The sequence below is a fragment of the Symphodus melops genome (assembly GCF_947650265.1).
Source record: "Symphodus melops genome assembly, chromosome: 3".
Taxonomy (NCBI): domain Eukaryota; kingdom Metazoa; phylum Chordata; class Actinopteri; order Labriformes; family Labridae; genus Symphodus; species Symphodus melops.
In genome coordinates this window covers 6,248,972-6,273,835 of record NC_136693.1, presented here as the reverse complement: position 1 = coordinate 6,273,835, position 24,864 = coordinate 6,248,972, and the positions used below count along the sequence as shown (strand labels likewise).

The window sequence follows — 24,864 nt, the reverse complement described above, 5'->3', positions numbered from 1 at the left end:
AACTTGAGTCAAATGACTGTCAGAAATCCTAACACTGTCGCGCTGTGCTTCTCACTGAATAACACTAAATAATCCATGTGGAATAGTTGCTAAGCCGCGGCATATTTTCATGACTCCAGCGAGCAGGCTTATAGAAATCTGAGGAACGAAGTGTACCAATTTCAGTCGGCTGTAAGCCTGCTGAAGTTTACGTAGCAGCACGAGAGCCCCACCATCTCAGTGTTGTTCAATGTCACTGGCTTGGTTTTTGTCCTCAAGCAGGTCAGAAAAAAAATACTGTGACATCTGGGAGAATGGGAGCAGATATTAAAGCTCTAACAAGCAATATGTTTGATATTAACGTTGGATCAAATGACTCTAATGTGTTATGTGAAAGGGTCGATTGTTGTGCTACGCCCACAGAGAATAAAGACCCAGCTCTGAAGCTCTTAACCGCTTTAAGCCTCCTTCGGATTAATTGTCTGTGCAAACAAACTCAGACAATCTTACTGCAGAGAACCAGAAGAAAATGGTGGATACAGTTAAGCATGTTGCAGGAAAAGGCCCCGATGTTTTTTAAGGAGTTGGGATTAATGTAAACTGAAGGGGACAGATAAATGTTACGAGGTCATATCTTTGTTACAGCGAAGGCAATCCCGTTTACTTATTCCTCTCTACATGTAGATGTAAAGCTTGTTAACGCAAAGTACTAAAATCACATTAAAATAAATGATCAGTCTTATTGCACTCTAGTGTATTTGACCATGCAAACATAAAGATGAGAATCACAACCATCTGTGTCAAAATGTTTCACACAGTCCGATCAACATCCTGTAACCTGGTTGTAAACGATGGCTATAAACAACAAAACATTTAAATTGGAAATTTTGACTCTACAGAAATGAAAGTAAGCAAAACTGTTTCTTCTTGAACTTCATTTGTGTTTTGGAGTCTTACATCCTGCCTCTCACCGCAGTGTCCTTGATCAAAGTAAAAAACAATCCATCATGGCGAAAGGTCAGACCTGCTTTCTTTATGCTAAGCTAATCATGGGAAACAAGAGTGAAATCAACCTGTTATCTATCTTTGCTTCAGGGGTCGACTCTGTCAAAAGGTTGAGGGTTCTATCCCCGGCTCCTGTAGCCACATGTTGATGTTAATGTGGTCAACTTCAAACATCTCCTGCTGCTTTGATGGCGGCAGCGTGCGAATGTGTATGAATGGATTAATACTGAAACTTTGCACAGCAGCCTCTGCCGTCAGTGTGTGAATGGGTAGATGTGACCTACTTTGAGTATCATAAAACTAGAAAAGCGCCATACAAGCTCATGTCCATGAACCCTTGAGCACAGCACACCTCTCTCCTCATGTGTCTTTATCTGTGTATCTTTGACAGGTGGAGTGTGTACAGGCGTTCAGTTGGTGAAGACACTCAAAAACTCAATATTATTATTGTTTTCATTTTCTGCAAAAAATTAAGCTCTTTAAGGACACTTAAAAACAAAAAAAAGTTTTATTTCATTTTCTCAAACTTTTTGACTTTTGCATACTAACTTCCTACATATTTTAAATTTAAAGCTATTCTCCAAAAAAAAAACAAGTCAAGTTGCTCGTTTGTTTTAACCTTTTTGGTGAAAACTTCCATCTGATGAATGTTTGTTAGAGCTATGTAAAGGTCCTCGTATATGTTTTTGTGAAAATGTTTAATTGATGATGGTCTGCTAAAGAACTCGGAGACAGGATAAAGATGTATTGAAAAAAAAGAAAAGAAATGGAGAGACCAGTCGTGATCTAAGAGGATGTCGTTAAAGAGAATTAACTACTTCCACTAATGATAGCTTCCCGACTCCTGGAGCTTCATTATTCTAAACTTCCGGTCTTTGTCTCATGGGGGCTCTGAGAAACAGAAAGAAACAGAGACCTCTCTGTCTGAACATGAGAAAACAAGGCGTACAGGAGATGTGAGCATGAATCCATGATGAATGACCGTTTGATCATTTAAATTAATGTATCTGAAAGGCACTCAAACTAAATCACAATTAACACCTTGGTTTAAAGAAATGAGCTTAAACTTGAGACATCAGTACCAGGTGCAGGCTTGTCACACGCTTGATACAGACTCCAGTCACCAGATCCCAAATGAATACTAAAGAAGAGTGGGGATGTAAAAGAACCATCACCACATTTAATGAATATTGCTGAGGGTCCTATTAAATCATTTTTCCATGGGTACCAGGGAGTGTTGGGAGAGAAATGCTCCCATGACCTTGTTCGAGCCCTGTGGTTTCAAGGACTGTGACAGGCTAATTAATGAACTGCTATTTTCACCTATAAAAATATGCTAAGTTGAAGAGGTGTGTGCTTGCGTATGTGGAGTGCTAAGTAGCTAGGAGCCTTGGGCTTAATTAATGAACCCTGCAAAATTATGTGGATGTGCACAAGTGTGAAGGTAGCAGAATGTGGATGCGTTTCCTCCATCTTATGCTGAAAAAAAAAAAAAAGAAAGGGTTTGAAGGAAATGAGAGAGTGAGAATAACTTTGCTCCTTGCTGCTCAGCCCAGAGGTGGTAGCAGACTTGGCTGGATTCCTGTCTGACCTATTTTCCCTTATACATATTTCTTCCAGTATATGTGAGGAAGTGGGGCAGAAGTTTATCATTTAAAGAAAACTTTGGAGCCAGTCTGTGTATGGTTAATCTGTTTTACTCTGTGTTTAAATTCATAACAACACTCTTGTAGTTTCACTTTAAAAAAAAAAAGGTTTGTGGAGTTCAGTTTGTGAGATGATCCAAAAAACAACTACAACAGATTTGTGTCATTCCCAAGTAGAAAAAAAAAAACTATATGGAAACGATGCACGATCCATCTCTGCAGAAATACCTATTAACTGTCAGCAGATGCTCTTTCAGACACCAGCTATCATTACTTATCAAGCTAAGCTCAGCTTCTGACACTGCCAGTGGATATATCATCTTTGATTACATTTCCCCACAAAAACAAAAGCGTGCATCTTGAGGGGCAAAGAGCCCAGATCTGTGGTAAAACATCGACAAAATCTCTCTTCTCCGTCATTAACAAACACAACAATGGTATCATTGGATATATTTGAGACATTCTGACCCCTTTATTTCGACTTCCTGCTTTAACTGCGTCTCTCTTGTGTCACTGTTGGCTGCTGTATTTTGACAACAAAGGAAGAGAAGTGACAATGAATATCTATTTTGGAATCTGAAGCAAGTACACAAGGCCACTTCTTCAAATGAGCGGGGCGCTGGAGTTTATTGATGACAATGTGGTTTGAACTAATAGCTTCTTAAAATGAGCTATTGATCCTTCATGGTAATTACTTGAAGAGGAATCGTACAAAGAAAACAACTTTGAGGATGGACGCAAAGTGTGAAAGCAACGGGAAGAGTAAAGTCACTTTACCGACATCCAGGAATAAAGTCAAAGACATGCTGACAGTGTCTGAATCCAGACGAGACAAAATGACGTTTAACAGTGTTAAAAAAAAAGGAGAACAAAGTCTGGGACCGGGTGGCAGAGATTGAGTAGGTGCTTTTGAAATAAGATCCTTCCTAATTATCAAGTCATGAAGCAATTCAGATACATCCAGGAGGTGAAGTTCAATAAATAAAGGATAAACTCATGTTAAAATGAAAAGTGTTATTGACTAACTGATCATGAGCATGTATATAAGCAGTATATTATTAAGTTATATTAATAAGTTATCAGAAAGAACTAAGGAATACATCAACAGCTTCAAGACTGATAACATTTTCCTTTAAATACAAGTTGCAGCTTTTTCCACTGATAGTTGACTGTACTGAGTTGAGTATTTAAATATGTAAAAATCAAAGAATATCATCTATCACATTTCATGTTGCATATTGCTGAAAATTGTGGTAAAACTGTTGTTAACTGTCCCCTCGTGGGATTAATAAAGTGTAAATAAAGTGTAAATTATTATTATAATGTGTTATGCTAATAATGCTAACCACTCAGGCTCAAAAAGCCTGAGTGGTTAGCATTATTATTTTAGTTCATGTGCAAAATGTGAAAACATCTGCTGAATAAAGTCATAGTTTCAATCATAAAGTCACGTTTTAAACCTGATGTAAAGGGAATCATTTTAATTGCCATCATTCTCTCATTTGTCAGGTGAAAGAGGGGAAGTGAGCACATTTTTCCCCGAGACTGTTGATCTCAGTTGCACACCTAACCTGAGCAACTGACATCCACCTGACGGCTCTTTTTGAAAGCTTAGATTCAAAACCACTTATCCTGTCACAACTGTTTCTAGAAACAGAGAAAAGATGCTTTTCAAAATGAAGCTCATGAGAAATGCAAGATTCTAAGGAAATCTGAGTGACGAACATTTATTCAAAAGTCTTACCTTCCACTCCACTTATACACTTGACACGGTCACGGACCTCCACGTTGTACCCTTCAAACGACATGAAGACTCCATCGGGGTGGTAGGGCTCCCGCTGTGTGTAAACTTTTGAGTAGCTGTGCTGGAACTCAAACCGATCGTAGCCGTCGTACTGCACCACTTTGCCGTAAACCTCAAAGTATTTCTCCATCCAGCTGAAGGGGAGGTAGACGTCTCCGCCTTCTCTCCGGCCTTTGATTGTGGACTCATCATTAATCAGGCAGTCGATTTCTTCATACTTGATCCCGCCGACAACCCCGACAACCGGCGGGGGTTCGGGGGGTTGTGGCGGGTGCTGCTGGCTGCTGATGCTAGCATCCCCCACCTTCGGACTTGGATCCACCAAGGCAGCGCGCGGCAGGAAGTGCAGGCTGGTGTCGCTGGAGCAGCGGTTCCATAACAACACAGTGATGAGTGTGAAGAGGGCGCAGATGACGATGAGGGTCTTGTAGTTGACCCGGGCAGCCAGGCAACGCATGGTCACAAATTACCTGCATGGCACAAACACAAGACAACTGAAGCTTGATCCACTGACAGTTTAGAGAGACTTTTTCAGGACCAAAAAAATGCATGACTCTAACTCTAATCTAACTCTGGTACAATGCATCAAACGGCAACCTGATCATCACACCTGACCATTTGAATGTCTCAATGACCCAATGTAAAATATGCTACAACGAGAGCCTTACTAACAAAAAGATCACCAAGTAATGGTAAAGGGTAAATGGACTGAAGCTTGGACAGTATGGCTCTTTTCATGTCTTGTGACTATTTTGGTGTCCCGCTCATGTTTTTAGTTCAACTTCATAAAAAGTTACCAAAAAAAATAAATAAAAAAAATTGCTAAGAATAAGGATCTTGCTCATCATCCTGCAGGAGTTCTGTAGCAACTGTCCCCGTCTAACATGTTTGTTCAGAGTGCATGTAAACACAAAGACCAGATGTTCTCAAGAAAACATCAAACACTGTTTCCTGGTAGAAAGTCTTTTCGTTTACATGATGTTTGCAGATGTTACATCTTCGAGCTTAAAGTCAACTGATTTATAAATCAGAATGGTTGTTAATTAAAATAAATTAACGTAAACGAGCTACATGCCTAATGACCCTGATAAGAAACAGTGGAGTCTAGTACAAGTTCTATCAAGAGTTTCTTTCATTCGTACATGAAACACCCGTGAGAACGTCGTTCCGTAAATAGATGACAAGTTTTAATTTGTGTCACATCCACATTTTCTCTGTCAGGTGGAGATGAGGTAAGAAAAGAGTCTGTTGGGAATCACAGGAGATGTCTAGGTTTGTGACTTCTACCTGACTCTTGAGCTTTTATTCCCGGCGTTTATGGGAAGTTACACATTTACTACAAACTGCAACCAATGACTGTGATGAAGGGCGTCTTTTTTTGTGCATGCTTTTTTTTTAAGTCAGCTTTTTCTATCAAGAAGACTTGCTGTTTGATCTCAACCCTTCTGTATGGGATATCTGTAAATATTAGAATAATTATTATTATTTAATTATTTATACCCCTGACATGTCTGCCTGTTTAATGTGCATCAACAAAGGAAAACACTGCCTGTCACCTGCTTCTGTCGAAATGTCACAAAATCCACCAACAAAAACCTCCAAAGCGTATCGATGATTATAGAATAGATAAACACAACATATGTTACTTTTTCCAGATCAGCAGAAACTTCAGCACCAGATACATCCATGCAGGTAAAGTACAAGCGGTGTGTGGTCTGGTTCTAGCTGTATATTTATCAGACTTTAACAAGAGCACACTTATCTTATTGAAACATCACACTTCTGTAAACAGCATATGACTGAAGTGACAAAGATGAAGCACTTCGCAGAATGGCAGCTGTGTTCATCTTTAACCTGATTCCAACTTTTTCAGTTAATGCTACCTTTACTTTAAAAATGTCAAGGATGCATTCAGTGCATTTTAACTTGTACACTCATCCATTCCTTTTTGGATGGATTTTATGCTTCTTCGTGCAGAACGTGTGCAAAGCTCCATTCTGATTGTTGGTTCCTTCTGCCATACTTCAAACGACGAGGCGAACAGAGCCTTTAAACAATGCAGCATGCGTATCAGCCTCCATCAGTCAGTCTGGATCCATGTTTTCATGTCCTCTGTGTTCCTCTGGCATTTTCACCAAGCCTGCGAGAAATCAATACACATAGCAAGGGCTCCTCCTCCACACTAATTACAGCTTACCGCTCAAAGAATCTAGAATTACAGTGACAACAGAGTTCAGTCCTCTGATGAGAGAGGTGGGAGAGGAGGAGAATCATTACTCCCCAAGTTCATTTCAATATCTCAGCTTTAACAAGACACTACTAAAGGTCAGCTCAATTAATGTGCAGTGATTGGACCGGGCTACAGCTTTGCAGGTTGTTAGCATCTTCTCGAACAAAGTTAATGTGTAAGTTGTAGGAGATGAAGAAAAGCTCCCTCTAAAAAATAAAAGGCCTCGAAGTAAAAGGCCAGAGCTAAACGCTGCCGTTAAGCTGTGGAAGGGTAATTAAAGTGTAGAGATGTGAAAACAGAACATATTTTACTGATAAATACTGAACCACAAGAAAAACACAAAAAGTGTTAGAGATTTATTTTTTCTTTTGAGCTTTAGTTCTAAAATGTTTCGCTGTTGTGTTTCTGTCAGTGCTTGGGGGGAAAAAAAGCTTTGGTGCATCTCTGTGCCTGATAAATTATTGCCACACATAAAAACTATCATTGATATTTGGAGAAATGTCAGCCTGGTGCAGTGATGAAAGATCGAGCCGTCGGGCCGCTCTGACAATGCTGGAAATGCGAGGCGGAAGGCCTGGGGGACTGCACCCTGAAAGATAAGTGGGACCAGCCCTGTCAGATAGGCGACTATAAATAATTGGCTCTTTTTATAGTGATTCGTCGCTGGTGTTGAGCTCAGGCTCAAGGTGTATAGAAAAGGGCTTAAGAACAGCAGCGGGAAGAGCATGGCAACATGCCAACACAGAGAGCGCCACTGTACGAGGAGTTAATGTCACAGATGAGCAAAACAATTAAAAGGAGAAGTTTAGTGGGGATCAAAAATGATAAGTGCTCTGATTTAGAGTTCTGAATTAATATCACTCTTCTCTTTTTTGACAAACAATTGAGCCTTTCTTCTTTTGTATGTAGAGGTTGGAAAGCAACCAGAAAAATCAGGTGCAGAAAAATCTGGAGGAAAAACCAGAGAAATAGTTCAAGAAGGAAAGAGAGACGACTGAAAGGAGAAAACTAACATGATATTTGATTTGTTACATTGTTTGTTAACGAGAAATGTAAAATAAGTCCAATTATTAAAACAATAACAAAGGGGATGGCATATGCTAAATTTTACCTGACAGAGAATGATACATTGTGTCAAGGCGAGTAAGTATTAAGTATATTTAAGTATGCCTCATTGTGTTGGAAAAAAGGTACAAATTAAATTATTTTCATATTATCTGTTGTTGCCATAGAGGAGATTAAGAAAACAGGATTATTTTACATTTAAGGCCCTTACACGCCGTGGAGATCATCAGTCCTACTGTAGTTGGATCATCGCTCTGGTTTTTGCCGGGTGTCCAGCTCCATCTCTACCCCTCAGCCTGTTGAATTGGCTGAATATCCCCAGAAATTCAGACAATCTCTAAAGACTGATTGAGTCAGTTGATTTATACTCAGGGACTTGTTGGTAGGTCTCATCTGACTCTGGAAGGATCAAGGATCTGTGTGTGACAACTTCTGGATGACACTGCTGACATCTCTTAACGTTGGTTGCATGAGCAAACATTAGCTTCATTCACTGACACTCTGATTCCCAGAGGTCTCTGGAATCTCACATGTCTGATAGTACACGGCTGTTCTGCTGCTTCTGCAGATCAAAGGCTTTACACTTTGATTGTGAGCATTGACCTTTCAGCTGACATGGACCGTAACGTCTGAGGGACCTCTGGGTGCCCCGATGGCTGATTCATTATATAAAGCAAGTGAACCCCTAGCTTTAAAATACAGACACTGGCAGCGAGACATAGACATTGAGCTGCATGGTTTTCCCATCATATGCAAATGTTTTGAAGTTTTTATCCACAAAATCCTTCGTAACAAGGTGAGTGAAAATTCAGACCCTCGCAGAGAATCATGAAATAAAAACTTTTTAAAAGAAAAAAAAGTAGAGAAAAAAAAAGAAAAAAAACATAACATGACCTTATTAAATATAAAGAAGCTCAAATCCAAAGAGCCGCTAATCTGAGTCCTGGTCCCCAATGTAAATGTAAAACATTTACAACATGTCAAAACGGCTGCAGCAGTGAGCATAGGGACGGCTGAATAAAGCTGTTTTTCTTCTCCTGCTGTCCTCCGGCATAGAAATCACAAGCAGTCATCACAGCAATAAAAGCAGAGTGCTCATGAGCCAGCCTTTGGGAGCTATTGGAGCAGAAGCCCGGGTGTATACGTGAGGTGCAGGTGTTGTAGCCTTAACTAAACTCCTGACATTTTCACTGCTCTCCTCCACGGCTGGAGAGAGGCAGGCTGTTCGACGCTGCCTGTAAATGATCAGCTTATGCTGAAGCTGGGAGGCATGTCAGCTCCCATGGAGAGCCTCAATATATGTGTGTGTGTGTGTGTTTGTGCGTGTGTGCGTGGCTGACTGTTTTGGTGTGGAGCCTGATTATGATACTGTGTTGGCATCAGATTGAATTTAAGGCTAAATCTGACAGTAAAAAGCCAAAACCATGACACTTTGTAAGAAGAAATATTATAAATATCATCGTCCGTCTCTTCAATCTCTTCTACTTGTTGCAACTTTCAAATTTTTATTTATTCATCTAAATCATTAGAAGTACAAAAAACGAGCTGGCTTTATTTAAATAAGTTAACACTTCCTTTCAGACAGGATTTACCAAAACAAAACCATTAGAAGCTTTCATTACACAAAAGGTTCCACTTATTAAATGTGGCTGATCTGAGGCAAATTATTGACACTTTAAAAATTCTGATGCGAACAATAAAGCTCTGAAGAGTGTAATGTTGTTTCCACACAGGCACTCAGGATGTGTTCAGGAAGCAATATGAGCAGCATAATGGAAAAAGGATGCTGCAGACATCCAGGACTGTGACAAAGCGAGTCCGGCACTATCATGACAATTTTCTGCCTTTATATCAACTCCACGTGTTCTCACATGTTTTCACAGCATCAATGAAAGAGTGCAAAATAGCGTACGAAACTTGACCAAACTCCAAATTGGAAAGTGTTTCCATCCGAGTAGGCCTTTTGTTTTTGGTCACCGTTTTCTCTTTAACGGTCATTATCCGTTAAACTGAAATGTCCCAACACCAAATATTTGAAGGATGGTGGTACGTCCTCATACTGCTGCCTCTTTAAATCGCACGCCATGTGAAAGTAATACGTGTTATCAGACACTAGATAAGACACAAAATGTGTCAGATCAGACATTTTTATTGTCACTGTACGAGTACAACAACATATTGTTGGAGCAACCCTGTAGATGCCTAATATTAAAAAAATATAAAAAACAGATTTACAAATAAGAATACAGAGATTATGCAGTATAATATACAATAGATTGAAAAGTGACGTGAAAAAGCTTTAACGAATAGTGAGTGGAGGCGTTTCCTCATCCCAGCGTGTGGACTCACAGGCACAAACTAACTGAGCCAATAGGCTGAATTCACAATTGGTATTAAATCATGGATGCCGTACTGAAATGTTAAATGTCATATTCAGAATTTTAGCATCCCCATTTTTCACACAGCTCATCCCTATTTCACATGGATAATTTTCCCAGAGGCTGACTGGAAAAAGCCAGGGTTAAGTCGGGATGAAAATATCAGCCGTCACACATGCAGCTCCCACCAACGTGGTATGTGCATGTGTAAAAACAGCTCATTATAAAAAGCTAATGTGGTGGGGAAAAAAAGACATTTGAGCTGCCACTTGGTTGAGTATACAAGAACTAGGTAATGATTGCAATTTGAGAAATGCTACCTGTTCCTGATCACCCTCTTCTCTTCTGTTTCTTTCTTCAGAGTTACTGCAGAGCTGCAGCCACAGCGAGCAGAGGGGTCTGCATATTCATGACGAAGCACTGGGGACTCACTTCAAGGAAAACTGCCGGCTGTACCGTCGCTGATGTCTGCCAGACAGCCACAACATTTATGAAAGTCGCTTGCCAAAAGGATTTTGTAAGGAACCAAAACTAGTGACACCAAGGCTGCAACAAACAAGATTTCATCGTCAACTCACCTCACAGGAGCTTCCTGACTGGTCTGATATTTGTTCAGCAGACAGAACGCCCCCAAAGATAGAAAAATCTAAATTTCATAAGCTCATTGCGGTTTTAAGAAAATGCCGCCCTTAAATCTAAACTGGAACCAAAGAAAATAGCATTGAAAAGCACTGAACAGAAAACTGAATCCAATGTATTTTCTATTAATATACCATTTGTTGTAGCCCTGAGTGACACACTTACAGATCCAGTAACACCACGAAACTGAAAAACTTGCACTTGAGACCAAAAAAGTTGGTGTTCCTCCAAGTCTGCAAACAACATATGGTCCTTTTTCCTTCTGCATCACTGATAATAATAGCAGATGCTCAGTTGACAGACCTACACAAACACAACCGACCAACAACTAAACTAGCACCAGTGCTCAGTAAGAACACTTTGTTTAAAGGCAGCTTAGAAGAGAGTAAACTGCTTTGAAGTTAATGCCACTGTGTGCTTTATCTCCTGTAGGAGGATTAAGCAGGTCATAACCAAAAAGCTTATAACCGAGCCCTACTGAGGGATTAAACTAACTCCTAATCAAATGGAGGAGAGACAAGAGAGAAATAGACAAACAACTTTATGCAGGTCATGCCAGCTGCTTGTCCCAAAACATCATAAAAATATGCTGAAAAGGATGATTCATACTGAGAAATCGTGCTGTGATAGGACTGCACGGTGCTGCAACAGGAAATCTGGACGGCGTAGACTCAAACAGTCAGTGGAAAAAAAGAAAAGCAATGGAATTTAAGTTTTATTATGGTTCATGAGTTCAAACAATGACCTTTTTTATGCACAAAAAGTGTTGCCAATGTTTTCCCAAGAAAGATTCAGAGCACTCCATGTTCATAAATGTGTATATTCGTCATTACTCTGTACTCTGTATCACCAATAAAGTGTTCTAATGTCCATTTGTGGATTATGTATATTTGATAAGACACATCACTGATGGGGAGGGTAATTACTGAGAATCCAGAAAATGTTGACGAGAGAACCCCCGGTCAGTCAAGCACTTTCTTTCATTGAGAGCTGAAGACTTATTTTGGAGCAGAGTGAATCAAATGACAGACTTATCTTTATAGGCGTGTGAATTGTTTAAAGGCTTAGGGAACAGGATCTTTTGATCAGTCAATGCTGGTTTCTAAAGGTTTAACAGTGCAGACTGTGGCGTATTCATCTTAAAAGATTCCATCCCTGTCATTTGGATTCAAATATTTCTGCCTTATTCTGTAAGCTGACTCTAAATCACCTTTTTACAGAAATTCAGGAGCCCCGTATTTACCACGAATGTTTTGGCAGCGTGGCAGTTATTAATGAGCTGCAGCATACCCGCTAGTAAAGCTCAACAGGTAGCAAAACATTTGCACCTGTGAGCCAACATACCGCGTCTTAAGTTGAGCTTGTGGGAAAAGACTTCAAGCATGTTAATTATTTAACAAAGTCAAACTTTGTGGAAGATCACTCTGGCCTCTACACAGATAAAAGTTTCAGGCATCACTTGACAGGAAGAGTTGATAGCTCCAATGATACACTATGTGATATGGTGTGTTGTGCCCTTCATCAACTGACTATAATGATGTTTAACACGTCCAGCAGTTTCTCCTCACGCAGACGCACAATTACCCGTGTTATGCAAGCTAATGAAGCTGCAGTCAGTTCAAAGAGCTCTATCTCTCCTTATGCTATCAAAGATGATTCACTGATGACAAGAGGACGAATGCAGGGCTTAGGGGGACGTGTAACAGTGACGCTTAATCATTTCATCATACAACCAAGAGTGGGATATCTCTCACAGCGGACAGAGCGGCATGCCTAAGTTTGAGATTTAATTTGTCCATGTAATGAAGCGGAGGACAAATTGGCATGCAAAAGAGGCTGTACTGCATATAGAGCGAGTTATTTAGTCACACACACACACACACACACACACACACACACACACACACACACACACACACACACACACACACACACACACACACACACACACACACACACACACACACACACACACACACACACACACACACACACACACACACACACACACACACACACACACACACACACACACACACACACACACACACACACACAGAGTTCATTTCATAAAACAAATTTACGCAGTGCTCAGTCGTAATGAAGGGTTGTGCATGAGCAAAATGTCAGTGCTTAATGATGTCTAAATAATCATTTTATTCCGTTTGTCCTCATTGGGAGCCGACGACCTTGATTGTAAATGCTCATTTGCTTGAATGAGTGATATCAGTGACATTGATACTGACCTCTAATCCATTCACAAAGAAAAGGTCAACTGTCTGGACATCCTGTCCACATTCACCACCGAGTCTTTTCCCCACTGATGCTTCTGGAAATGTCTGCTCAGCTCCTTAAAATGGGAGAGGAGAAGAAGGAGGGTTAATGACTTCATAAAAGGAATACACATACAACACATGCACACAAATATGTACTTTGAATACATGACATTAACATTATGTATGTGATGGGAAAATGCTCCATACTGATCCTTATCTGAAAAGACATTGCTGTTCTGTTTTCCCTCCATGTGCATCAGCAATCACATATTCATTAAACTCTGATTTAAATTAATGACACCATCAAGTCCTGTCAATCTCAGATAGAAGATCCGAGTAGCAGCCCGTTACACTTTGGCTTGTGACCCCTTATCTGAAGACACATCAACTCTGTGTCACAAGCTGCATGTCTCCAAGTTTGGAAGCTGTTGGGTCATGTTTGATTGATCTGAATCCTTTTAGCTAGGAGGCAGCATGCTGAAGTAGTTAGCACTGTAGGCTCTGACCCTATAGATCCATATTTTCAACCAAAGTTATTGTCTCCATGACAATGACATGTGTCGCTCAAGCACATCAATTTAAAACAATTTCAAAGAACTCCATCGAGCTATTGATAATCCCAAGCATGTACTGGGGAAACATAACACACAATTGACATGTTCCTGTTCAATAACATGTTCAACGTTAACTTGCCTGACATGATGTGAAGCATTCGTTGCAGTTATTGAGCAGCTGAGAATACACGTCTCTGTGCTCTGAGCATCTCGGTCTGAACAGGCTCCACATTCTTACCATGAAATCCTTTAACAGTCGGATTGTTTCCCGAGGTGGGTTATGATTGATTGCGCCTTCTCGCTAAGCAGCTTTTCAGTACATACTCTTTTTTAAAGGGAAAAAAAAAATGAACTGTTGTAATTTTTTTATTTTTTTTTTCCACAGTGGCTCATTATACCCTTAAAACAATGCACCATTGACTCTGACACAGACGCTCAATAAATTAAGATGAGGAAACAAATACATAATCGTAATTGCAACCTTGATGAATTCACAGGCCCGTCGACAGCAGGGACATTAACGTACAACCAATCTGTCAGTGCAAATATGCACCGAGTGACATGGATACTTTACTTTGCAATTAATCTCACCAATGTATTTCTAGCCCCGGCTGAAACAGGCTATTAAACTAGAGAAGGAGCTAAATTGCCGCGTCAAGGAGAGCATATTGATCTTTTCATGGAATGTGCTTATTGACAAAGCACTTAAATTAGATATTGGTGAAATAAAACCAGCTGGGCTCCTTCTGTCATAGCATGCCCGCCTGAAGTTTTCAAATACTTGAGGTGAAGAGAACAGAACATAAAGACTGAAGGCTAAGAATCAGAGAAACGAACAACACAATAGGAACCCACTTTTATACACTGCTATCTGTTCAGGGCTAACGGTAAATGAGGAAAAGTCTCATGAGATGAATCCCCAATCAATTAATGAGGGCTGATACTGATACTGCCGTATCAAAAAATGTTAATTAAGATGTGTTTTCATGTCTTTTGGCGTTTGTAAAGGTAGGTTGGCACTCACACTGGGAAACTCATACTGTGCCTTCGCATGCTTCACTTTTAAAGTCGTTTGACTAGTGTGAGTGACACGATCTGTGCTGCTGAAGAGCGCCACACTTTCTTGCCCCTGGCGCGCTTGGAAGAGGCGTGTGCTTCGGCACGGTACGGTTCATGCACGAGCACAAGCTCCACCACGTGGTCAGCCTTCATTATCATGAAGCCTCCAGTGTTCTGGCTGCGTCTGACTAAAACGACTCAAAATAATCTACTAAGGCAGTAAAGACCGTCTGTCACAGTCTCTGTGTTGTTCTCTGATGTGAACTCAACTGTGCATCCCCTTTATTTATTTTCATGTCTGACTGTCTTGTAAACTCAGCCTGCTTCATAATCATGTGAAGCCATGAACAGTATGTGCTTCAGTATTTCTTATGGTGGTATGTATAAGAGGTAACTGTTCAGGCCAGGTTAGTCCTGGAGCAGTGCGAGTGCGGGCAGGTGGGGGGGACAAACGTGTTTGAGCACGGTCTAGGCAAGCTTTACCGAGTGGGAGTGGGACATAAAACAACCACAATGCTGATGTTTCCTCTCAGGTTTGACCACAGAAACAGAACAGTGTTAGTTCTACAGGTGACTTCTTCTGCCCAATAAAAACAACTCTTCTTGGAATCAGTTGTAGAAGCCATCATTTAACTTCGACAACACAACAAACACACATCGGCTACTAAAATCAGTTCAGGCCACATTATCTGCTGAGGGGCTGATGTCTGTTGATACCAATGTGAAACCGATGAGTCGGTGCATGGCTAATATCAAAGTTTTATTCGCTTTCTTGTTGTTCACATATGTCATCTGTAAGAGAGAAGAGTGCTCGATGCATCCACCCTCATCACTAAAGACTGAAAGTATTTAAGGAAGAAGAAGAAGCAGCAACATTTCTAAGAAGTCTGGCTTAATTAAATTCTGAAACAATTAATGTTTGGAAACATCTACACCCTGCACACCAGATCAAATCTGTATTAGGCCTGACAAGTGAAATAAAGTTATTTTAAGTGAAGAATTTCAAGCCTCATCATACTCTGGTGACATAAAGGGCAATGTGTGTGTCTGGATCTGGCCTTCATCCGCGAGATTGCATGGCACACCTTGCACCCAGCCAGTGAAAAGGAAGTAGAAATGTCAGCAGTCTTAATCAATAGTTCCAGGCTACTGTATGGGAGTACTGATGCTTTTTAGAGGCAGGTGTGCTGCAGGCAGATGGTGAGGAGCAGAAAATGAGAGTAAACGTCAGCCTCGGGCAGCTCATTCTTCCTGGAGCTCATCCTGCACCACTCCTGCGTTCTCTGCATTTTCAAGGCAACAGTTCAACATGTGGATACCGTCTTACTTCTCTTAAAGAAGCATCTCAGTAGAGACCCTAAGTGACAGCCATGATTTATAGACGTTAAGGTCAGAAGGTCATAGATATTATACTTGATGTCAGACGGACAGACAGTAGTGTCATCATCACAGGTTGAGTAAATACAGACTTATGGTTGTTAAACTCGTCTCACTGCACATACAGTATAAAGAATACCTCAACCATCATAATAAAGTTAACAGGCCTGTTTAGCCCATTTGTGCTTTTCAGCAGATAGAAAGAACAGTGCATATTATGCACTGTTTGGTCTCAGATGTCACTCCTGACAAAGTCAATGAACACACCAACATAAATACACAGTAAATAAGGTAAATACAGCTACGACATATAATGGTGTTATAAAAGAGTGAAAGGCAGTTGAAGGACAACGTTTGAGGTTTATCAGAAACTTTAGATGCCTTGGCACTCGCCACAGCTGACAATCACTGCAGGTGAAAACAAGATACTTCTTGCAAACAAAAGAAACCACAGATCCATTAGACTCACTATAAAAAAGCTTCTTTTGCACGACACCTTTATGCTGGAGTTGTTTTCTTAAGAGTGTCATTTGTAAAGTTGAAGAGAGCTTAAGTGTATGTAATCATAAGGTATTTCTAAAAAGCTATGAAAGGTATGAAAGAAGAGAACTCCTGCTCCTGTGGAGAAAGCTTAGCATGTGGCTGTTAAAGCTTTGCACAGCGCTGACACCATTTTCATAGCCTTTACATATTGTCCCATTCAATCGACCTTTCTTAAGCAAGTGGTTGACACCTCGCATATGAATCACGAGCATCAACTTTATGGCTCTCTCCTGTGAACACATTTTGAACATTAGGCTGAGGATATTTCTTTTACTGCAGCTAGACTGAGAGTCATATTAGGCCATTAATTACTTTAGTCGCTCTTCACTTGCTGCCATCCTGACACAAGCAGCCATCTATCAGGGATTCTAGTCAGGTTAAAAAAAAAGAGATAGAAGGCCCATCTGTTAGGCATTCATAATACATCCATTTTCTCTGGGGAGTCAATGGCTGGCCAAACACTGAATGATCGCACCACTGATGCCACCACGGTGCCAGCCATCGTTGACCATCTGATGCCCTGAGCTGGATCCAACTGTTCGGAGTCTGTGAAGTAAAGAGCTTGTTTAATTGAGATTTCTGCTCGCAGAGCGAGAGCCAGCTGATTGTATGTGATCCCTTCTTATCAAACATTATCATCAGTGATAAACACTTTTCCAAGTCTCCCTATAAGAAGATGGGGACTTTAAACAATGCATTAGTAAAAACAAGTACTGAATCAAACTGATTCCAATAGACATGAGCATTGGCAGACACCAAGAGCTCCTTTTGTTGCTACGCTGATGAAAGAAGTAGATCAAATAAGTTCAGTTTTGCTGACATGAAATAACAGAATTCTGGTTTTTATCATCACACGAACATGTAACGAAAAAAACCCTGTTCATTTGGGGAGAAATATAGAGTATAGACACGTTTACTTTCTGATACCCTGCATTAAAACAAGTTTAATTTGAATGAATTTCAGTCTGGTCAGATATCGGGGCCAAGTATTCTGATAGACCTGTAATAGGCCTAAAACTCGTTTGGTTTTATTTCTGCATCAACCATGATATTCCTTCCTTAACCTTACCAAACTGCAATGACTGGTTAAGTGTAAATAGACTGGAGCTTATATAGTGCTTTTGTGTATTAGACAGGAGACCAGCGGAAACATTGTGCACATCTTATTGAAAGTTATGAAGGGAAACAAAGCTAATGCCATCATTCCACTTATACCAGTCTGATTAAAATCACTAATTTGCATATAACATTAAATCAAGACATTGCCAAAAAACGTTTTTAGGTTTTTTTGTTTTTTTACCTGAAGCCCCTGTCAATGCTTTAAAAAGCTCTTATCGTATTCAATGTGATTCAGAGTAATGAGCACACTTAAAAAACAAACCTCAGGGCCTGAGCTCGTCACCAATGTTACTCATACTCTCCCGAAGCTCGGGGCCCATGCCAACCTCTCCCAACTCTCTAAACATTAGGGTCATTTTCACACTGGATTAACTGGACAAAGAGGGTTTCAGCGGGCCTGCATCACATGCTGGGGGATGTGCTGTGGCTGTCACAAGTGTTCAGGGAAACAGACAGTAAATTCTGATGTTATTTAACTGTGCTTTGCATACATTTAGTGGCTCCATGGCTCTCTTTTTGTGCCTGTGGAGAGATGCGGGTGCACCAGCACTGTGTACAGCTGTTCACCCACTCCCCCCATGCATTGACTATTTAATATCTGTGAATTCTCTAAAACCCCTCAAAAATGTCAATAATTGACAAGAACAATCATAAGCCATGTGCACCTCCAACAAACACTCTGAGCTCCTTTTTGCATTCTAACATTTGATCATGATAGTGTCAGCATTGGAGGCTGAAGCGACAGGCTCAAACAGGCTCCGGAGAGGAGGGTGGAGTCGGTGCGCAAACACAGTTCAAAAACAGAGAAACTCGAAATCCGAAGTGTCTCTGAGAGCCACTCCTGCTTTAGCACTCGAGCTCGAAACGGAAGAAACAGGATGAGAGGATAATGCTTGGAGTGGGAGGCAGCAGAGACAAGCTTGCGAGAGGAAGCCAAGATGAAAGTAAATAAGAGTTTGGAAGTTTCTGGAAGCTGAGTAAATACCCTTGGTGCCTGTCAGGCCTCTGTGGCGCTCACAGCAGTGAACTCTGTTTTCATCCTCGTACGAAAAAGCTGGCAAAGAACAACTTAACCATCAAATAAGTAGCAAATAAAAATACACACACAAACCTTAGCTAAAGCAGCGAATTTGTTAAAGCGCAGGAATTATTTATTATCTCATTTTGTATGCAGAAGCTGATATTTCTATCTTAGTAGTGTTTGTTTACCACAGATGTGTTATTTCGGTTCAGGCCTAGAGTATAAGTTTATCCTGTCATGTGTGGCTGCCTTCATGATTTTTCACTTCAGGTTTTCAGCACAAATGTCAACGAATGTAGATCGGTGCAAATCACAGATTCATTTCTAAACATATCAAATCCAAACCAAAGTACGACTTCTTGACTCCCATGACCCATCAAATAAAGTCCCACCTCGTTAAAGGAGAACACATTCTGTCTTTGAAAGGAAAGAGAGAGGATCGGCACCCTTCAGACAAAGCACAAGCCGACTCATGACACAGGAACGTGTCCTCCTGGCTTCTGTGCGTCTGACGAACAGCTTTGAACTTGTTAGTTGCGCAGACACTCGGTATGAGCACTGAAAACGCAGAAGGCTGGGCCCCAGCTGCCTCTCACACGAAGACAAGACTTGCATCTTCAGAACCTTGTTAGCTCTCTGAAAAGGCCACCGACTAGTTGGGAATATTAAACAGCTCGTGCTGTCGGAAAATCAAAAGGATTTTGGAGGAGAGTGGGAAGCTTCAAAAAGGCTTTGATGGTATATATCGCTCAATCTCCAGCAGATATGACGGCATGAAGAAGTAAAGACGGGGGAACAAAGGGCTTCAGAGATGGCAGGGCCGCAGAGGTTATTCTTCTCTCTGAGTTCTGCATATGCATGTTCATCAATCAGACAGACTCGCTCTTAAAATGTCAAGACGTGAAGATACTGTCGGCACGATAGGGACAGAAATAGAAAAAGAAAAAGAGGAAAGTGGGACACTTTGAGGCCATTTATCATAACAGGCTCATTCAAGGAAAGCAAACGCTCACTTCCAGTAATGGCCAAATGCTGACTACATTTACGGCATTAATACGCGAGTTACTGAATTTGTTTCCTGGTCTCACCTGTGCTGGGGAGTGAAGGGTAATAGCAGTACGGTTTTCTTATACCGAAGACGAGGGGCCGGAAACAGACAGAAGACCCTGCTAGGATTTCTGTGTGAGATGGGAAGTGTTCATTTAATTCCCTCAAGAAGAATCTAAGGTCAGGTTCCCTAATGAAATAATTAGATCACCAGCGGTCTTTGCTGGAATAATTACAGAAACAGAAAGATCCCTGCTGAAATACTGAAATAAACGAAAGCAAGCTGAGCTTTTCTTGGTGTGACTCTTCGGCAGACGCGTTGATTTATTTAACAGCGGTCCTGCTGCGGCGAGAAAATTAACCATCACTTTGCAAACAGATTAGATTGCGTCTGATGGCATGTCCCTGAGAAAAAGTCGGACTGCCCTTCACTCACAGGAGAGAAAAAAAGAAAAAGGTTGTCGACATTGAGAGAGGCTTTAATTCAATCTATTGTTTCAACCTTCAGCTCTCCACATTCAGCTTCAAGAATACAGCCCAAGACCTTAAACGTCTGGACGCCGATAATCGAGTCGGCTGTGAGATTTAAAATGTAAATCACATTGTCTGTCTGATGAAAAGAATTTAGCAGAAATGCCAAGTATCTGAAGGCCATCCAGCCACGAGGTTAACCATGTCTGTCAACGGGAACTGTAAAAGCCTTTAGGTGATGGGAAAAAAGGGATTTTTTTCGAGCAGGTCTTGGCTTTGCTATATTCTGCACGGTTAGCTGTAAGTGGCCCTTCCAAGCAAATTATTACTCCAGTGAGGGTGGCAGAATACTGTCAATCTCCCATTTTCTCTCTCCCCTGTAATTGCTCTCCGATAAATCCCCACAATCTCTCCCTGCAGCTCTCAGGCCATTTTCTTCCCTTTCGATCTATCCTCACACCATCTGTGTTTATACGGACACACGGGTACATGCTAAGGGCATCACGGCTATTATACTACCCATATCTTGTTTTGTGATTTAGGAACGTAATCTTCCAGTTTTAGAGTGTACAACAAGGCCATGCCTAAGCGTTGACACTACTCACAAGTCTGTGAGCTGAAAACTCAGTTTGTAATCCAGCCTGTCCATGTGGCTTGGCTGAAGCTTTTTCCAAATGAAAAGTCCAAATGTCCACTGGAAGCTTTTCAGAAGAACAGTGTCTAGATGCCTCTTTACTTCCTCATTATAATTTCAACTTTATGGAGTGCTGAACATGCAATCAGGCACAAAGAAAAAAGGACATGCTTTCATGTTCTGACTGTTAATAACAGAGAGCTGGGAGTCAAGCAGGTAAAAAAAGATGAATCTGTTGGTCCATGACTAAAACCTTTGTTTAATTCTGGTTCCTGTTACATCAGTGTCGGTCATTATGAAACTGTTCAGACATGTGGAATACAGATTTCAATGATATGATCTTAATTACATGTGTTTTCAATCAACATGTCCACCTGATCCATCAGTCTTTCGTTTGATTGGCAGAACAGACAATGCACTTACTCTAATTGGCTGGCATTGGCGAAGTTCTGATAATGACGCCAGAGCAGCCGTCTTGTGTCAACGTAGCTTTTTGTAGCACCTGTTTGACTGCACATCATTATTTCACATGCACCCTTAAGCACACCGAGTCTCAGTCAAACGTTAGAGGAAATCAGTGATCTAGTTGATGGTGCTCATACCCAAACACACTTGAGATCATGAATAAAACATGATTATTTCCACTTCATCATTTCACCTGCCTGTGGCTGCTTTTATAAATGTGCGAGTTGTTGTGGGAAGAGAGGGCAAAATGTGTTTTGCGCTACAGCATCTTGTAGGTGTATTTATCTGGCCACCAGTGTGTGGAGCTTGTGGTTTAGGGGTAGCTCTTGTCTCCATCCTCTTAGCTGATGGACACTGACACATGGAATAACATCGTTTACATCTTCATGTCAAGTTTGGCTTTTAAGTGCTAGTCAGAGAGAATAAACATTGTTTGCTATTTTTTTTTTATCTCGGAAGACGAACAGAATAACAAATCCCACGTCATGACCAAAATAAGGTCCCAATATGTACTCCTCTCTTACCATGTTCCATTTCAACATACAAGTGCTGGGGTCTATTTAGTGTTTGATGTGAGTAATAATCCACCTCAGAAATAAACAGGAGGCCTGCGAATGTAATCATGATTGTATTTTTGAACACATGAAAGTCTGAATTTATCACAACAAATGGAAAAATAGTAATGCATCCTCCGTCTGTATGTGTAATAATCAACAGTTGTACTGACCGATGTGAACAATGGCCATGTTTTAACATCATTTTGCACGATGAGGCTAAAGCTAACCATCGGCTACTCTCAGATGAATCAGTGCCAATTTAGTAGAGAAACAGGATGAGAAGTGAAATTCATGCAGAACAGAAGACAGACATAAACAGAGCTATAGTTAATATGCACTATTCTTTGTTCATTTACTGCAATTAATATGTAATTATTGTTGATGGGCATTGAGTAGTTTTCTCATATTGTGAATAAAGACACAAACATTATGGCAGTGTGTATATTTCTAGCTGTTAAACTTTTGTTTTTTAGAACTCAGTGATTTGAATTTGCAGCCATAATCATTTTATTTTATTTTCATGACTTTAGAAATATAGAATTGTAATTGATCTATAACAAGCCATGTACATGTAAAATATCTTTCCATTATGTCTTCGCAGAAAAAAACCAGGCTCTGCCCTCGGTAACAGGGTTGCTTTCTGCAGATGGATAGCGCTGGTTGAGGATATGACATTGAGGAAGCTATCGTCCATCAAATTCGTCATTGCAAACAGGGCTGCTGTCAGAGCTGAGCTGAATAGCAAATGTAGATCTGAGGCATGAGGAAGCGGTCTATGGAGAAGCAGAGGAGAAGAGACGCGTCTTCCCTTTGATGGTACAGAAAAGCCCATTTATTCAGCTGCACTTCTTCATGTTCACATCTACAGAGACAGCACACTCACTCTCTTTTCTGCAGTCAGCATTCCCGGGGCTTACAGACTTCAGTAGCATCCATAATGAGAAGGTGAATGTAAGAAACAAAACCAGGAGACATTAAACATGTAGGGGGGAAAAAATCTTATAGTCTACTATACTAAAAGTAACTAACAAATGTGAGGTGCTCCATGTCGTCTGACAGAAACTTGTGGATTGGTTTTTACAAATGACATCCGTACAGTGCTGTACTCTGGCACTAATGGACCCCTGCTGGCCAGCACGACTCACGGTCACACTGCACCAGGACTAACGGGGCCTGAGCATGATTACCTCTTGTACAAAACGTGGTAATACAGCATATGCATGCTTTATGTTATTATGAAGCATGATCATTTTACAAACAGGTGGACTTGAGAAAAAAATAAATTAAAAAAAATAAAATAAAATTTAAAAAAAAGGGACGCGCACTCAAGTCCACGTCCGCACACCACGGAGAACAGGGCAGCTGCTTTCTGGCTTATTTGAGTCATTTTATTCAGACACTGCCATAAAACTCTGGATTTCTCCTTAATGAAGGCTGTCAGCGTCTCGTACCTGTGAGCTCGTGCATGAACTGTACCGTGCCCAAAGCACACCTCTCTGAAGTGTGCCAAAGCAAAGGAAGTGTACCGTGCCCGAGCATGGAACAGAGCGGTCACACTGGCCACTCGACTGTAGGGTTAAAGCATGCATGGGCACGGTACGGACTGCCACTGTGACCGCGCCCTGTCACACAAGGTCAGCAGTGATTTACAGAATTCCTCTGAGAGTCAAAACAGCATCATAACAGGGAGCCGTTGGGCTTCCTGTAGTGCTGTTAATTACATTTTAATTCTGTGGTAATATTTTCAAAAGAGTTGTCTGTATTCAGCAAACAAACCCTGCTGAGTCGCTTTTCAAAGGTAAATAATTAATATGATTAAAAACAGATAACATGTGTTGTCAAAAAAAAAAAAAAGAAGTCTTCAGATCAAGTAAATGATGTCGAAAAGCTTTAAAGAATATGCCTTTGTGCTGAAATAGTTTGGGAAGCCCTTCAGGTTTTTTGAAAAGAAGTAACCCAGGCAACTCTCTAATTTGCGCTCAGCACCATAATTAACGAGACAAGATGCAGATGGTAAGAGGCCACACAGCTCTTCTATTTTTCATATACATCCATCCATCTTATTATGAACAGTGGCTTCTCAGTCATTTCAAAAAGGTGCACATTAGTCTTGTGCCTGGTCCTTTCGAGGACACAACAACCATGTCAAATATTCAAGCACGCGTCGAATAGTGAAAAACAGCTGCTTCAGTTTCTGAAGCTTCGGTACTGTACAGACACATTTCTACTGGAACACTTGAATTCAACAGTCATAATTAATGTTATTAGTAACACCTCTGCTTTTTCAGCTTTCCCAGTCATAATGCCTGCTGAGAAATAGACTGACTAGAGAAGAACTCGTACACTTAGGTGGTAAGGTGGTATATATATTCAAGGTGGAATAGTTACAAAAGAAAGTCATCCAGCAGCTGATTCGCTATCGGAGAGGTCACATGTGTAACGTTGGAGCCAGCAGGGTGTTGTACATGTCTGAGTGATCAGACAGGAAATCAGAGGATCGAGTGGACAGAAATCACTATCCAGGGCTGCATGGGTGGGTGTTGCTAATGACGGTGATGTAAGCTTAGCTGTGTACTCTGGTGATGCTGCTTAAAACCAGAGGCGTGAGCTGGAGTTCATGCACAGCAGCTGTTGAGACACCACCAGTGACACAGAGAGAAAAAGGCTGTCTTCTGGTTTTATAGATTGAAAAAAGGCTCATTGACTCGAGAGTGCAGGTATCGTCTATGTGAATGGAAACACTGCAAAAATTTCAGCTGCAGATGTGAGAAAAAACAGGGAGTCGTGATTCCTTTTTATCTCGCCGATCTCGATTTATTGATTTATTTATGCACATTTTTTTCAACTGAACTGTAAGTCCCCTTCCAGAAACAGGCACACAGGATGGCAATCTGCACAAAAGCTCATTTACTGTAATCACACATTGGAGTGAAAGATTAGGACAGACATATCAGGGCTCTTTTACTCTACTTTGTTTTAAACTCAAATACTGGAT

At 40.8% G+C, this 24,864-nt stretch overlaps 1 protein-coding gene across 1 annotated transcript in view; it reads right to left on the bottom strand.

The window, feature by feature from the left end:
- glceb (glucuronic acid epimerase b) overlaps window positions 1-24,864 on the bottom strand; it is a 47,008-nt gene that overhangs the window by 10,904 nt on the left and 11,240 nt on the right. The window contains exons 2-3 of the mRNA XM_079339404.1: window positions 12,993-13,096; window positions 4,375-4,904 (exon numbers count right to left, since the gene is read on the bottom strand). Of these exons, the coding sequence (XP_079195530.1) occupies window positions 4,375-4,891 (517 nt within the window). The 5' untranslated portion in view covers window positions 4,892-4,904; window positions 12,993-13,096. The remainder of the gene's footprint in view (window positions 1-4,374; window positions 4,905-12,992; window positions 13,097-24,864) is intronic.